Genomic DNA, 16,768 nt, shown 5'->3' with positions numbered 1-16,768 from the left:
ACACCACCACCACACACCACCACACACCACCACCACACACACCACCACCACACACACCACCACCACCACACACCACCACCACACACCACCACCACACACACACACACACACCACCACAACACACCATCACCACCACACACACCACACCACCACACACCACCACCACCACACCACCACAACACACAACCACACACCACCACAACACACACCACACACCACCTCACACCACCTCCACACCCCACCTCCACACACCACTTCCACCACCACCTCCACACCACCACTACACACCACCACCACACACACACCCACCACCACCTCCACACACACCACCTCCACACACACCACCTCCACACACACCTCCTCCACACACACCACCTCCACACACACCACTTCCACACACACCACCACCTCACACCACCACCACACACCACCTCCACACACACCACCTCCACACACATCACTTCCACACACCACCACCTCCACACCACCACTCACTCCACACACACCACCTCCACACACCACCACCACACACCCACCTCCACACACACCACCTCCACACACCACCACCTCCACACCACCACACACACCACCTCCACACACCACCTCCACACACCACCACCTCCACCACCACTACACACCACCCTCCACACACACCACCTCCACACACCACCTCCACACACCACCACCTCCCACCACCACTACACCACCTCCACACCACCTCCACACACCACCACCTCCACCACCACCACCACCACCACCTCCACACACCATCTCCACACACCACCACCTCACACCACCACTACACACACCACCTCCACACCACCTCCACACACCACCACCTCACACCACCACTACACACCACCTCCACACACCATCTCCACACACCACCACCTCCACCACCTCCACACACCACCTCCACACCCACCTCACACACACCACCTCCACACACACTAATCTTCAGGCGATGACAAAATAAAGGGCTCAGGAAGTTATTTTTAGCCAGCCAGGGTCCAGAGAGGACGTGATCAGTCTGGCTCACGAGGGAACGTTGTCTTAATCCTCGAGTAGTACACCTGTTCGAGTACCAGACCAGGTCAATATTTTAATAACTTAGCAAATAAAATACTTGTGAGTGTCTTCTGAGTCACTAATGTTACAAAAGAGTAGGTACGGTTGTCTCTACGGCATCACAATATTAAGTCAAGTGTAACTAAGAACTTGGCCTCAACTGTATTACTGACATTATTAATTACTAATTAAGTTGACACGTGCAGTGGGCGGCCCTGGGGAAGAACGAGGCTGGGCGCGAGATAGCTCCAGTGAGGAGACAAACTATATTGTAACTTTACCTTAACTAGATACGTTCACTTAGCATCAGTTAGGAGACAAAAACGTACAGAATCTTCGTAAATCTGGGTCGTGACCCATAAACCCCGCCACGACTCACTCTGGATCTGTACAAACCAATTTGTCTGCCTCCTGCCAGTGTTAATTCATACAACACTTGTGTCCAGCTCTCAACCGTCGTCTCACAGACACTATTGTTGTCCCTGATGCAGTGTGGCCAACAGCTGACGGCTGACACACCTATCATTGTCAGGGAATGTGAGGAAAGTATTTAGTTGGTCTGACTTATGAGAATTCAATTGGTGTTTCTGGTACTACACGCTCTTATTACTGTATAAGTAATCTCATAAATTAATGACGATAATATACGACACAAACCACCCAAACTTTATATAACTCAACCGGAAGATAGTCGAGGTATGTTAGGTCAGGTCAGGGTCATTGATGTCGTATGGTCAAACACCATACACGTCATAGTTTCTCCTCCCAGGGATTCCGGAATCGCGCCTAACACTCAGCGTGTGGCTAGGATAAACATTACCGAAGTAACGTGTGAGTATTTTATTGTATCCCCACCACTCCTTGTCCACCAACTGACCTTCATGCCCTCACTGACCCCCCATAACAAGAACCCCCTTGACTCAAACCTCCAAATTCTCCAACAGCCGCACGATACTTTCTCTACCCTAAGAATGAGTTAACCCATACAGTTGACAGTCAAGTCTCACCATATAATCGACATCATTTGCTAAGATGAGGCGGTCAGATGCATCCTCACGTCTAGACCTTGCGGGAATAATTTCTTTTTCTTTTTGACTTACGAGTCTTTGAGGGTGGTGGGCCGGGTCCGCAGCTCAACAGTGAGGGTCAGATGTGCTTAAGTGCATATTTGCTCCGTCAACAGCGAGGACTGAGCTGCGGCCCCAGCACATGTGTGTACTGCCCCATTACCACCACCACTACTCATCACGGCTCATCACGGCCCCCAGCACATGTGTGTGTGTGAACTCCCGCCACATACTTCAATTACCAATACCACGGATCCAGCACATGTGTGTGTGTACTGCCCGACATGCCACCACCACTACCACGGATCCTGTAGCACATGTGTGTGTACTGCCCCGACAATACCACCACCACTACTATCACGGCTCCCAGCAGCACACATGTGTGTACTGGCCTCGACATTGGCCACTCTCACCACTACCATCATGGGCCTCAGCATGTGTGAACTGCCCCGACATTACCACACCACCACTACTATCACGGATCCTGTAGCACATGTGTGTGTACTGCCCCGACACACACACCACCACTATCACGGCTCTGTGCGCACATGTGTGTGTGTACTGCCCCTGACATTACTACCTCTCACACCACTACCATCACGGATCCCAGCACATGTGTGTGTGTACTGCCCCGACATTGGCCACCACCACTACCATCACGGATCCTAAAGCACATGTGTGTGTACTGCCCCGCCATACTACTCACCACTACCATCACGGCTCCCAGCACATGTGTGTGTGTACTGCCCCGACATTACCACACCACACCACTACCATCACGCATCCCAGCACATGTGTGTGTGTACTGCCCTGACATTACCACCACCACTACTATCACGGCCCCCAACACATGTGTGTGTACTGCCCCGACATTACTACCACCACCACTACGATCACGGTTTCCCAGCACATGTGTGTACTGCCCGACATTACCACCACCACTACTATCACGGATCCCAGCACATGTGTGTGTACTCGCCCCGGACACACTCATCACGGATCCCAAAGCACATGTGTGTGTGTACCGCCCCGACATTACCACCACCACTACCATCACGGATCCTCAGCACATGTGTGTGTGTACTGCCCTGACATTACCACCACCACTTCACCATCACGTGATCCCAGCACATGTGTGTGTACTGCCCCGACATACCACCACCCCTACTATCACGGCCCTGAACACATGTGTGTGTGTACTGCCCTGACATTACCACCACCACTACTATCACGGTTTCCTAGCAGCACATGTGTGTGTAATACTGCCCCGACATTACCACCACCACTACCATCACGGGATCCCAGCACATGTGTGTGTACTGCCCCCGGACAATACACCACAATTTCACTACCATCACGGCCCCCAGCATGTGTGTACTGCCCCGCCATTACTCACCACCACTCACCATCACGGATCCCAGCACACATGTGTGTGTACTGCCCCGACATTACACACCACACCACTACTATCACGGGCTCCCCAACACATGTGTGTGTGTGTGTACTGCCTCTGACATTACCACCCACCACTACTACTATTATCACGGCTCCTAGCACATGTGTGTACTTCGCTCCCTGGGACATTGGCCATCACACCACCACTACTATCACGGCCCTCAACACATGTGTGTGTACTGCCCCACAATAATACTCACACCACCACTACTATGAGACAGGCTCCCAGCACACATGTGTGTGTACTGCCTGCCATTACTACCTCACCACACTACTATCACGGCTCTCAGCACATGTGTGTGTACTGCCCTCATTGGCCACCACCACTACCATCACGGCTCTAGCACATGTGTGTGTACTGCCCCTGCCATTACCACCACCACTGCTATGACAGGCTCCCAGCATGTGTACTGCCCCGCCACACACCACCATAATATCACGGTTCCCAGCACACATGTGTGTGAACTGCCCGCCATACCACCACCACCACTACCATCACGGCTCCCAGCACATGTGTGTACTGCCCGCCATTACCACTTCAATTACTACTATGACAGGCTCCCAGCACACATGTGTGTGTACTCGCCCTGCCATTACCACCACCACTACTATATCACGGTTTCAGCACATGTGTGTACTGCCCCGACAATACTACCACTCACCACTACTATCACGGTTCCCAGCACATGTGTGTGTACTGCCCGACATTACCACCACCACCACTACTATCACGGGTCTCCAGCACATGTGTGTGTGTACTGCCCCGACATGCCCACCACCACCACTACTATCACGGCCCCCAGCACATGTGTGTGTACTGCCCCGACATTACCACCACCACCACTACTAATATCACGGTTCCCAGCACATGTGTGTACTGCCCCCGACAATACCACCAATTATTACTATCATGGCTCCCAGCACATGTGTGTGTAAAATACTGCCCCGCCATTACCACCACCACTACTATGACAGGCACCTCAGCACATGTGTGTGAACTGCCCCGCCATTACCACCTCACCACTACTATCACGGCTCCTGCACATGTGTGTGTACTGCCCTGACAATACTACCACCACTACTATGACAGGCTCCAGCACATGTGTGTGTACTAGCTCCCTGACATTACCACCACCACCACTACTAACACGGCTCATGTGTGTGTGTACTGCCCCGACAATAAATACCAATTAACACTACTATCATGGTTCCCAGCATGTGTGTGTGAACTGCCCCGCCACACACCACCACTACTATCACGGCTCTCAGCACATGTGTGTGTACTGCCCCGACAATACCACCACCACTACTATCATTGCCTCAGCACATGTGTGTGTACTGCCCCGGACATTGGCCACCACCACCACTACATCACGGGCTCCCAGCACATGTGTGTGTGTACTGCCCCGCCATTACCACCACCACTACTATCACGGCTCCCCAGCACATGTGTGTGTGTACTGCCCCGACAATACCACCACCACTACTATCACGGCTCCCAGCATGTGTGTGTACTGCCCCTTCGACAATACCACCACCACTACTATCACAGCCCCAAGCACATGTGTGTGTACTGCCCCGACACACACCACCAATTACCATGACAGGTCTCTAGCACATGTGTGTGTACTGCCCCGCCACACACCACCACACCATCACGGCTCCTCCTAGCACATGTGTGTGTACTGCCCCGACAATACCACCACCACTACTATGACAGGCTCAGCACATGTGTGTGTGTGTACTGACATTACACATCACTCACCTCACTACTATCATTGCCTCAGCATGTGTGTACTGCCCCGACAATACCACTCACTACTACTATCACGGTTTCCCAGCACATGTGTGTGTGTGTACTGCCCAATGGCCACCACCACTACTATCACGGCTCCCAGCACATGTGTGTGTACTGCCCTGACAATACCACTACTACCACTATCATGGTTTCCCAGCACATGTGTGTACTGCCCCGCTAGCTACTACTCTCACCACTACTTTGCGACAGGCACCAGCACATGTGTGTGAACTGCCCCGCCATTGGCCACCACCACTACTATCACGTTCATGTGTGTACTGCCCCGCCATTACCACCACCACTACCATGACAGGCCTGCACAGTGTGTGAACTGCCCTCGCCATTACCACCACCACTTTCACTAACACGGCTCCCAGCACACATGTGTGTGTACTGCCTCCTACAATACCACCACCACGCACATGTGTGTACTGCCCCGCCATTACCACCACCACTACTATGTGACAGGCTCCCAGCACATGTGTGTGTGAACTGCCCCGCCATTGGCCACTACCACTACTATGACAGGCACCAGCACATGTGTGTGAACTGCCCCGCCATTACCACCTCACCACCTTCATTATCAATCACGGCTCCCAGCACATATGTGTGTGTGTGTACTGCCCGCCATACCACCACCACTACTGGCGACACAGGCTCCCAGCACATGTGTGAACTGCCCCGCCATTACCACCACCACTACTATCACGGATCTCCCAGCACACATGTGTGTACTGCTCCCCGACAATACTCACTCACTCACTCATTTAATATGGCTCCAGCATATGTGTGTGTGTGTACTGCCTGCCATTACCACTACCACTACTATGAGACAGGCACTGGAAGCACATGTGTGTGAACTGCCCCTGCCATTACTACTACCTCTCACCACTACTACATCACGGCTCTCTAGCACATGTGTGTACTGCCCCGCCATTACCTCACTCACTACTACTATGACAGGCTCCCAGCACATGTGTGTGTGTGAACTGCCCCGCCATCACCACCACCACTACTATCACGGCTCCAGCACATGTGTGTGTGTACTGCCCTCATGCTCACCACCACTACTGCTAAGTGACACAGGCTCCTGCTACCATGTGTGAACTGCCCCTGCCATTGGCCACCACCATTTCGCTATCACGGCTCCCAGCACATGTGTGTGAACTGCCCCGCCATTACCACCACCACACTATCACGGCTCCTAGCACATGTGTGTGTACTGCCCTCATTACCACTCACCAATGCTTCATGACAGGCCCCAGCACATGTGTGTGTGTGAACTGCTCCCGCCACACACCACTACTATCACGGGTTCCCAGCACATGTGTACTGCCCCGCCATTACCACCACCACTACTATCACGGCTCCCAGCACATGTGTGTGTGTACTGCCCCGACAATACACAATCACCACTACTATCACGGCTCCTCAGCACATGTGTGTGTGTACTGCCCCGCCATTACCACCACCTCACTGCTAAGTGAGAGGAGGTCTCCCACAAAGGTGTGTGTACTGCCCTGCCATTACCACCACCACTACCAAGGAGAGGCCCCAGCATGTGTGTGTGTACCGCCCCGGACAATACCACCACCACTACTATCACGGCTCCCAGCACATGTGTGTGTGTGTACTGGCCCGCACCACACACACCACTACTGCTATGACAGGCCCCAGCACATGTGTGTGAACTCCCGCCACACACCACCACTACTATCACGGCTCCCAGCACATGTGTGTGTACTGCCCCGCCATTACCACCAATGCCAATTACCATCACGGCTCCCAGCACATGTGTGTACTGCCCCGACAATACCACCACCACTACCATCACGGCTCCCAGCACATGTGTGTGTACTGCCCCAAGCACACACCACCACTACCACATCACTTTGGGCTCCCAGCACATGTGTGTGTACTGCCTCGCCACCTCCTCCTCCTCTCACTACTCTGAGGCTCCCAGCACATGTGTGTGTACTGCCTTCGCTATTGGCTACTACCACTGCTATGAGAGAGAGGCTCCTTAGCACATGTGTGTGTGTACTGCCTCGCTATTGGCCACCACCACTGCTATGAGAGGCCTCAGCAAGGTGTGTACTTCCTCGCCCTGCCATTACTACTCACTGCCGCTATGAGAGTGTTCTGGCAGTGTGTGTGTACTGCCCCTGCCATTACTACCACCACTGCTATGAGGTTCCTGTGTGTGTACTGCCCCGCCATTACCACCACCACTGCTATGAGGCCTCCCAGCAAAGGTGTGTACTGCCCCGCCACACACCACCACTGCTAAGTGACCCCAGCAAAGGTGTGTGTACTCTCGTCTCCGCCATTACTACCACCACTGCTGGAGGCTCCCAGCAAAGGTGTGTGTACTGCCCTGCCATACCACCACCGCCATGAGAGGCTAGCATGTGTGTGTACTGCCCCGCCATTACTACTCACCACTGCTATGACACAGGCTCCCAGCACATGTGTGTGTGTGTACTGCCCCTGCCATTACCACCACCTCACTACCATCACAGGCCCCAGCATGTGTGTGTTTTGCCCCCGTCATTACCACCACCACTACCATCACGGCTCCCAGCACATGCGTGTGTACTGCCCCGTCATTACCACCACCACTACCACATCACGGCTCCCAGCACATGCGTGTGTACTGCCCCTGTCATTACCACCACCACTACCATCACGGCTCCCAGCACATGCGTGTGTGTGTACTGCCCCCGTCATTACCACCACCACTACCATCACGGGCTCCCAGCACATGCGTGTGTGAACTGCCCTGTCATTACCACCACTACTCACCATCACGGCTCCCAGCACATGCGTGTGTACTGCCCCGTCATTACTACACCACCACTCATCATTGCTCTGTAGCATGTGTGTACTGCCCCGCCATTACCACCACTACCATCACGGCTCCAGCACATGCGTGTGAACTGCCCCCGTCATTGGCCACACCACACACTACCATCACGGCTCCCAGAAACACATGTGTACTGCCCCGCTATTCCTAACACCTTCAATACTCACTACCATCATGGGCTCCCCAGCACATGTGTGTGTACTGCCTGCCATTACCAATCACCACACTACCATCACGGCTCCACAGTGTGTGTACTGCCCCGCCATTACCACCACCACTACCATCATGGGCCCCAGCACATGTGCGTGTGTGTACTGCCCCCTGCCATTACTACCACCACTACCATCATCATGGGCCCCAGCACATGCGTGTGTGTAATACTGCCTCTGCCATTACTACCACCACACTACCATCATGGGCCTCCAGCACATGTGTGTGTACTGCTCCCCATACTACCTCAATTACTACCATCATGGGCTCCCAGCACATGCGTGTGTACTGCTCCTGCCATTACTACCACCACTACCATCATGGGCCCCAGCACATGCGTGTGTACTGCCCCCCGCCATTGGCCACCTCCTCCTCACCACTGTCATCACGGCCTCAGCACATGTGTGTGTGTGTACTGCCCCGCCATTACCACCACCACTACCATCATGGGCGCAGCATGCGTGTGTACTCGCCTCGCCATTGTTTCAATTACCACTACCATCACGGCTCCCAGCACACATGCGTGCGTGTGTGTACTGCCCCGCCACACACCACCATTACCATCATCATGGGCCCCAGCACATGTGTGTGTGTACTGCCCCCCCATTACCACACACCACCACTACTCATCATGGGCCCCAGCACATGCGTGTGTACTCGCCCCCATTACCACCACCACTGCCACCATCATGGGCCCCAGCACGCGTGTGTGTACTGCCCCCCCATTACCACCACCTCACTCATCATGGCCCTGCAGCACATGTGTGTGTGTGTGTGTACTGCCCCGCCATTACCACCACCACTACCATCACGGCTCCCAGCACATGTGTGTGTGTGTGTACTGCCCCCCGCCACACCAAGGCCACCACTACCATCACACGGCTCCCAGCACACATGTGTGTGTGTACTGCCCCGTCATTACCACCACCACTACCATCACGGCTCCCAGCACATGCGTGTGTACTGCCCCGCCATTTCACCACCACTACCATCATATGGGCCCCAGCACATGCGTGTGTGTGTACTGCCCCGCCATTGGCCACCACCACTCTCACCATCACGGCTCCTGCCACATGTGTGTGTACTGCCTCCCCATTACTCACCTCACCACTACCATCACGGCTCCCAGCACATGTGTGTACTGCCCCGCCATTACCACTCACACCACTACCATCACGGCTCCCAGCACATGCGTGTACTGCCCCGCCATACCACCACCACTACCATCACGGCTCCCAGCACATGCGTGAATCGCCTCTGTCATTACCACCACTACTATCACGGTTTCCTGGAAGCACACATGCGTGTGTACTGCCTCTGCTATTCCTACCTCACTACTACCATATCATGGGTTTCAGCACATGTGTGTGTACTGCCCTGCCATTACTACCACTACTACTACGGTTTCCTAGCATATGCGTGTGTGTACTGCCCTGCTATTACTTACCACTACTAGATTTGTTAATATGGGGCTCTAGCACATGCGTGTACTGCCCCGCCATTGCCACCAATACCTCAGTGCCTCATCATGGGCCCCAGCACATGTGTGTACTGCCCCGCCATTACCACACCTCACCACTACCACATCAGATGGGCCCCAGCACAGTGTGTGTACTGCTCTATTGGCCATCACTTCACTACTGGGCTTCATATCAGTGGGCTCTAGCATATGTGTGTGTATCATGTTCTGCTATATTACTACTACTACTACTATCATAAGGTTCTAGTATACAGTGTGTGTACTGCCTCTGCCATACTATCATCACTACTACTATCATTGTTTCAGCATATGTGTGTGTGTATCTCAAGCATACTACTCACTACTACCATCATGTGGCTCCCAGTACATGCGTGTGTACTGCCCTGCCATTACTACCTCTCACCACTACCATCACGGGTTCTCTAGCACATGCGTGTGTACTGCCCCGCCATTGCTTCTCACCACCACTACCATCATGGGCCCCCAGCACATGTGTGTGTACTGCCCCCATTACCACCACCACCACCATCATGGGCCTTCCCAGCACATGTGTGTGTATCACTGCCCCTGCCATTACCACCACCACTACCATCACGGCTCCCCAACACATGTGTGTGTGTGTGTGTATCACCCCGCCATTACCACCTCACCACTACCATCATGGGCCCTAGCACATGTGTGTGTACTGCCCCGCTATTACCACCACTACTACTTTCATCATGCCCTAGCATGTGTGTGTGTATTCCCCCATTACTTCAATACTACTACCATCATGGCCTCCAGCACATGTGTGTGTACTGCCCTGCCACACACCACCACTCACCATCACGGCCCCTCAACACATGTGTGTGTACTGCCTCGCCATTACCACCACTACCATCATGGGCTCCCAGCAGCACATGTGTGTGTGTGTACTGCCCGCCATTACCACCACCACTACCATCATGGGCTCCCAGCACATGTGTGTGTACTCGCCCCCATTACCACCACTACCATCATGGGCTCCCAGCACATGTGTGTGTGTACTGCCCCGCCATTACCACCACCACTGCCACTCTCATCATGGGCCCCAGCATGTGTGTGTGTACTGCCCTGCCATTACTACCACCACTACCATCATCATGGGCCCTGGCACATGTGTGTGTACTGCCCTGCCATTACCACCACCACACCACTACCATCAAGGGCTCCCAGCATGCGTGTGTGTACTGCCCCCGCCATTACCACCACCACTACCATCATGGGCCCCATGTGTGTGTACTGCCTCCATTACCACCTCACCACTACCATCATGGGCCCCAGCACATGTGTGTGTACTGCCCCCGCCATTACTGCCACCACCACTACCATCATCATGGGCCTCCCAGCACATGTGTGTGTACTGCCCTGCCATTACTACAATCTCACCACTACCAACACATGGGCTCCCAGCACATGTGTGTACTGCCCCGCCATTCCACCACCACTACCATCATGGGCTTCTAGCACATGTGTGTGTGTACTGCCCGCCATTACACACCACCACTACCATCATGGGCCCCAGCACATGTGTGTGTACTGCCCGCCATTACCACCACCACTACCATCAGGCTCAGCACATGTGTGTGTACTGCCATTCCCCCACCACTACATCATGGCTCCAACACGTGTGTGTGTACTGCCCGCCATTACCACCACCACTACCATCATGCGGGCCCCAGCACATGTGTGTGTACTGCCCCGCCATTACCACCACCACTACCATCATGGGCTCCCAGCATGTGTGACTGCCCCCATTACTCACCACCACTACCATCATGGGCTCCCAGCACATGCGTGTACTGCCCCGCCATTACCACCACCACTACCATCATGGTCCCAGCACATGCGTGTGTACTGCCCCCATTACCACCACCACCATCATGGGCTCGCGCATTGTGTATGCCCGCCATTACCACCACCACTCCATCATGGGCTGACACGTGTGTGTACTGCCCGCCATTACCACCACTGCATCATGGGCTCGCACATGTGTTTGTGCTACCCCCATTACCCACCAGCACATGAGGCCGTGTTGTGTACTGCCCGCATTACCACCACCACTACCATCATGGTAGCACATGTGTGTTACTGCCCGCCATTACCACACCCATCTGGTCAGCACTGTTGTGTTGCCCCGCCATTACCACCACCACTACCATCATGGGCTGACGCATATTGTGTTGCTGCCCCCATTACCACCACCACTACCATCATGGCCCCAGCACATGTGTGTGTAGCTTGCCCCGCCATTACCACCACCACTACCATCATGTGTGTGTGTGCCATTCCACCACCACTACCATCATGGGCCCCAACACATGTGTGTGTGTGTACTGCCCCCCCAGCAGTGGAAGGTCCTGCAGATTGGACGTGACTCAGGCGGTACATCTGGAGCAGTAACATGAGAGAACAATGAGTACCTGTATGTAACCTGTTTTATCTTAACACTAATATACTCCATACATGAACTGTTAAACTGCTCCGTGTACCAGTGATAATCTTTTTGTGTTGTCTTAGTGATAAAACACACAAACACATACATAATGGCAAAATAATCACCAGCATCAACACAACACAGGCGGTACATATGCTGCAGTCATCCCTGAAGTCCTAAAACATCAAGTCCCTCAAACACACATAAAACCCACCGAAAATATACTTACTGTACACAAAGACTATTGGTACTACACTTTCAACACATTGCTAATCATAATAAATCAAGTTTTAGTCACAAAGAAGACACAGAGACGGACACACAGTAAGAAGCGTGGCGAGGCTCTACAAGACGACTCACACACTAAGAAGAGTTTAGTGAACACTCGGCCAGAAGCCTCACTGAGACGAGATGCTCAAAGGGTCGTACAGAGAATATTCCTCGTAAACTAAGAGGTGAGAAAGTACACAACTGCTTGACCTGAACTAAAACACAAAATATGTAAAATGAGCATCAATATTATACCGAGAGACTACCTAAACTACATACAGTACGTGCACTCAACACCACACTATATTAATGCAGAAAATCTTAATTATTATCTGCCTTCATTTTTTCTCGGTATAATTTTGATGTTATTTTACGAAGTAATTTTTGGTGTTTTACCATAAGTCAATGAGTTAAGTTGAATTCTTGCAGTACATCTCCAATTATAAAAAATATTCACCGTAGGAACCTTTGTGAATCTGTCCCCCACCACTACGACAACTACAGAGTTTCGCTGTAAAAAATAGCACATTAAGCAGACAGATATAGATAAAAAATAACACAGTTGGTCTAGGTGCACTGTACAACACTATACGCGCTACTGATGAAGGCAGCGGCAACAGTGTGGAGAGGAATATAAAAAAGTATTTGTAAAGAAAGTTGCAGAAGTAAGTGGCAAGTTGCTGGGGAAGGAAAACAGTGTTTGTTTACCCTGTCACTTGACGGCTGTGCCAGAGCCTGAAAGAGAACCGCAGGCGTCAACACGTCAGGACATGTTTCTCTCGACTAGTCTACACCTCTAAGACTGAGAAGTATGAGGATGAAGCCTTAGTCTGGCCTCCAGGAAGTCTGTGAACCGATAACAATAACCTCTCTATTGATCATCAGGAGAAATAGGCCTGAGGATGTGGCTTAACTCAGGTGATAAACGATTCTATACTCACCGCGATGATATCCTTTTGCGTGAGGCGAGGTCCGAGTCTGTACAGGAGACAGACACACGGCACAGAGACTCAATGTGACCCATCTCGTTCTTGGCGGTACAGGTGTAGATGCCGCCGTCGGTGTAGTTAGCCTCTCGGATTACCAGTGTGGCCAGGCCGTCCCCGTCCAGGCTGAAGGAGTGCTTGCGGGTGGGTCTGATGCGGTGGCCGTCTCGATGCCTGTAGTAGCCAGCGTCACGGAGGGAAGGCGACGCCATCGTACCAAGCAGGAGAGGCGGGTATGAGGGTGGACAGGGGGAACAAGAGAGAAACAAAGAAAAGATAAAAGACAGAGGCGTGGAAGCAAGAATTAAAGATTGGAAAGATAGAAGAAAAAAAAAAGAAAAATTAAGACAATGGTTGACAAAAAAAAAGATTACAAGGAGAGAACAAAAATGAACAACAAAAGATAAGCGAACATAAGAGAAAAAATACGACAGATAAACAAGATGAAAGAAAAATAATAAACGAAGAGAAAAATTTTAAAACAGTAAAAAAAAATAATTGTAGTCACAGACGTTTTATAAAATGGAAAAAAAAATATTAACAAATGTAATCAAGAAAACATTGTTGTTATGTCCGGGAAAAAAGATAATTATTGAAATATTATTATGACAGGTGAACAAAAATAAATTATAAATACAAGAGAAGGTGTTGATAAGAATGATGATTGTGTTCGCATTTCAGAGTACAGGTAGTGATGATGTGCAGGTGAAGGAAGGTGACAGGTGTTCCATGTCAAGGAGAGAGAGAGAGCCATGATAAATCAAATGAAGTTTACAAAATACAAATAAAAAAATAAAAAAGAAGAATAAATTAGGAGAAGCAGGAAGAAGGGGAAGGAGAGGCAAAGAGAGATAATATACTGTCAGAGGCTCAAGAAACACTACAACACACCTCACACATCATGCACACTACTGAAGGCTTAAGCTATGTCTATACTAACAAGTCCTGAAGCACCACAACGATAATAATAATAATATAATTCACGATAAACTTATTATTTCACTCTTATGCAACACAGTCGACACATTCACTTCTCGTCAGCAATAATAATAATAATAATAATAATAATAATAATAATAATAATAATAATAATAATAATAATAATAATAATAATAATAATAATAATATAATAATAATAATAATAATAATAATAATAATAATAATAATAATAATAATAATAATAATAATAATAATAATAATAATAAAAATAATAATAATAAAACATAGATCCTCTCAGAAATTTCCTGTCCACTCACCTCTTCTGTGACACTCTTCTCCCCACCCCCTGACCTCTAATCTCCCCTTTCTCTTCTTTACCCCTCCCCCCTCCCTGACCACTAACTTTCTTGACCACTCCTCACCTTCAACCACACCTTTCTCTTCCTCTTTACACCTCCTCCCTAAGACCTTCCCCCTGACCACTAATTATCCTGACCCACCCTGACCTACAACAACTGTCTTTCACTGTACCCCTTCCTTCAGACCCTCCTCGTGACCTCCTATTACCCTCTGTGCCACCCACCCCCCCTCCTTACCAGACAACACCTATGGTCGGGTAGGCCTCGATGACCGTCTGCATCGTGATGGTGGATCCTTCCCTCACACTCTGGTCCTCTAACTCCTTTAGGAACATTGGGGAGATGTATGACCTGTGGACACGTAAGAAATACTCATTAAACATAATTATTTAATGTATCTCTTATTATGGGTCAGTTAGTTACTACCGTTACACATGATGGATTAGAATATTTGGCAATGTAAGTAGACTTTGTTCCAATAATCAGCCGCCATTGTAGTCGTATTGTGTGTATGCATGTATGTATGTATGTATGTATGTATGTATGTATGTATGTATGTATGTATGTGTGTAAGTATATATATATATGTATTCAACAGTTGGAAGTCTTCCGAGTACATCTTCAAGTCATTTTCTACACAAGACATCAGTTAGAAACTTAGTAAGAAGCGGATAGAACAATAAACATGAACGACAAAGAGGTGGAAGAGGATGGTGGAACGGTGACTGTGTGTGATGCGACCCCCCCCCCTACGTCCCTTCCCATTAAAGGTAAACATGGTGAAGAAACGAAAAAAAGAGTCACCTGAGGCCGGAGTCAACGATGAGGCGGCAGCGACAGAGGACAGAGCCGAAGGGGTTGACAGCACAGGCGGAGTACACAGCGGCGTCGTCGTGAGTGGAGCTGGAGATCTCTAGTGTGTGGAAGTGACCGTCCTCCTGCCAGATGGTGTGTCCGTCTGAGGGTCCACAAGACTTTAATGACAATCTTATACAACATCTTCCTTCCTTATACACCATCTTCCTTCCTTACACAACATCTTCCTTCCTTACACAACATCTTCCTTCCTTATACACCATCTTCCTTCCTTACACAACACCTTCCTTCCTTACACAACATGTTCCTTACACACCATCTTCCTTATACATCTTCCTTCCTTACACAACATCTTCCTTCCTTACACAACATCTTTCTTCGTTACACAACATGTTCCTTCCTTACTCAACATCTTCCTTCCTTACACAACATCTTCCTTCCTACACAACACCTTCCTTTCCTTACTCAACATCTTCCCCTTCCTTACACAACATTCTCCTTCCTCCCCCCCTTCCCCACACACACCTTCCTTCCTTACACAACATCTTCCTTCCATCAACATCTTCCCTTCCCCTTATACCATCTCCTTCTCCTACACCCATGTTCCTTCACTCAACATCTTCCTCCTTACACAACATCTTCCTTCCTACACAACATCTTCCTTCCTTATATACCATCTCTCTACACCCCATGTTCCTTCCTACTTCCGTAACATCTTCTCCTTCCTTACACAACATCTTCTTCCTTACACAACATCTTCCTCTTTCCTTATATACCATTTCCTCTTACACCCTCATGTTCTTCCCTTACTCAATATCTTCCTTCCTTACTCAACACTTTCCTTTCCTTACACACCTTTCCTTCCTTACGCAACATCTTCCTTCCTTACTAAACATCGTCCTTCCTTACACAACATGTTCCTTCCTTACTCAACATCTTCCTTCCTTACTCAACATCTTCCTTCCTTACTCAACATCTTCCTTCCTTACACAACATTTT

At 50.4% G+C, this 16,768-nt stretch overlaps 1 protein-coding gene across 1 annotated transcript in view; it reads right to left on the bottom strand.

Moving 5' to 3' along the window:
* LOC121855202 (trichohyalin-like) overlaps positions 1-16,768 on the bottom strand; it is a 67,860-nt gene that overhangs the window by 20,205 nt on the left and 30,887 nt on the right. Inside the window, exons 22-25 of the mRNA XM_042350068.1 lie at positions 15,758-15,911; positions 15,191-15,304; positions 13,611-13,829; positions 13,378-13,404 (exon numbers count right to left, since the gene is read on the bottom strand). Of these exons, the coding sequence (XP_042206002.1) occupies positions 13,378-13,404; positions 13,611-13,829; positions 15,191-15,304; positions 15,758-15,911 (514 nt within the window). The remainder of the gene's footprint in view (positions 1-13,377; positions 13,405-13,610; positions 13,830-15,190; positions 15,305-15,757; positions 15,912-16,768) is intronic.

Source organism: Homarus americanus, unplaced genomic scaffold (assembly GCF_018991925.1).
Source record: "Homarus americanus isolate GMGI-L3 unplaced genomic scaffold, GMGI_Hamer_2.0 scaffold40730, whole genome shotgun sequence".
Taxonomy (NCBI): domain Eukaryota; kingdom Metazoa; phylum Arthropoda; class Malacostraca; order Decapoda; family Nephropidae; genus Homarus; species Homarus americanus.
The sequence above is the reverse complement of the archived record's forward strand: the minus strand, read 5'-3'. Positions and strand labels throughout refer to the sequence as shown.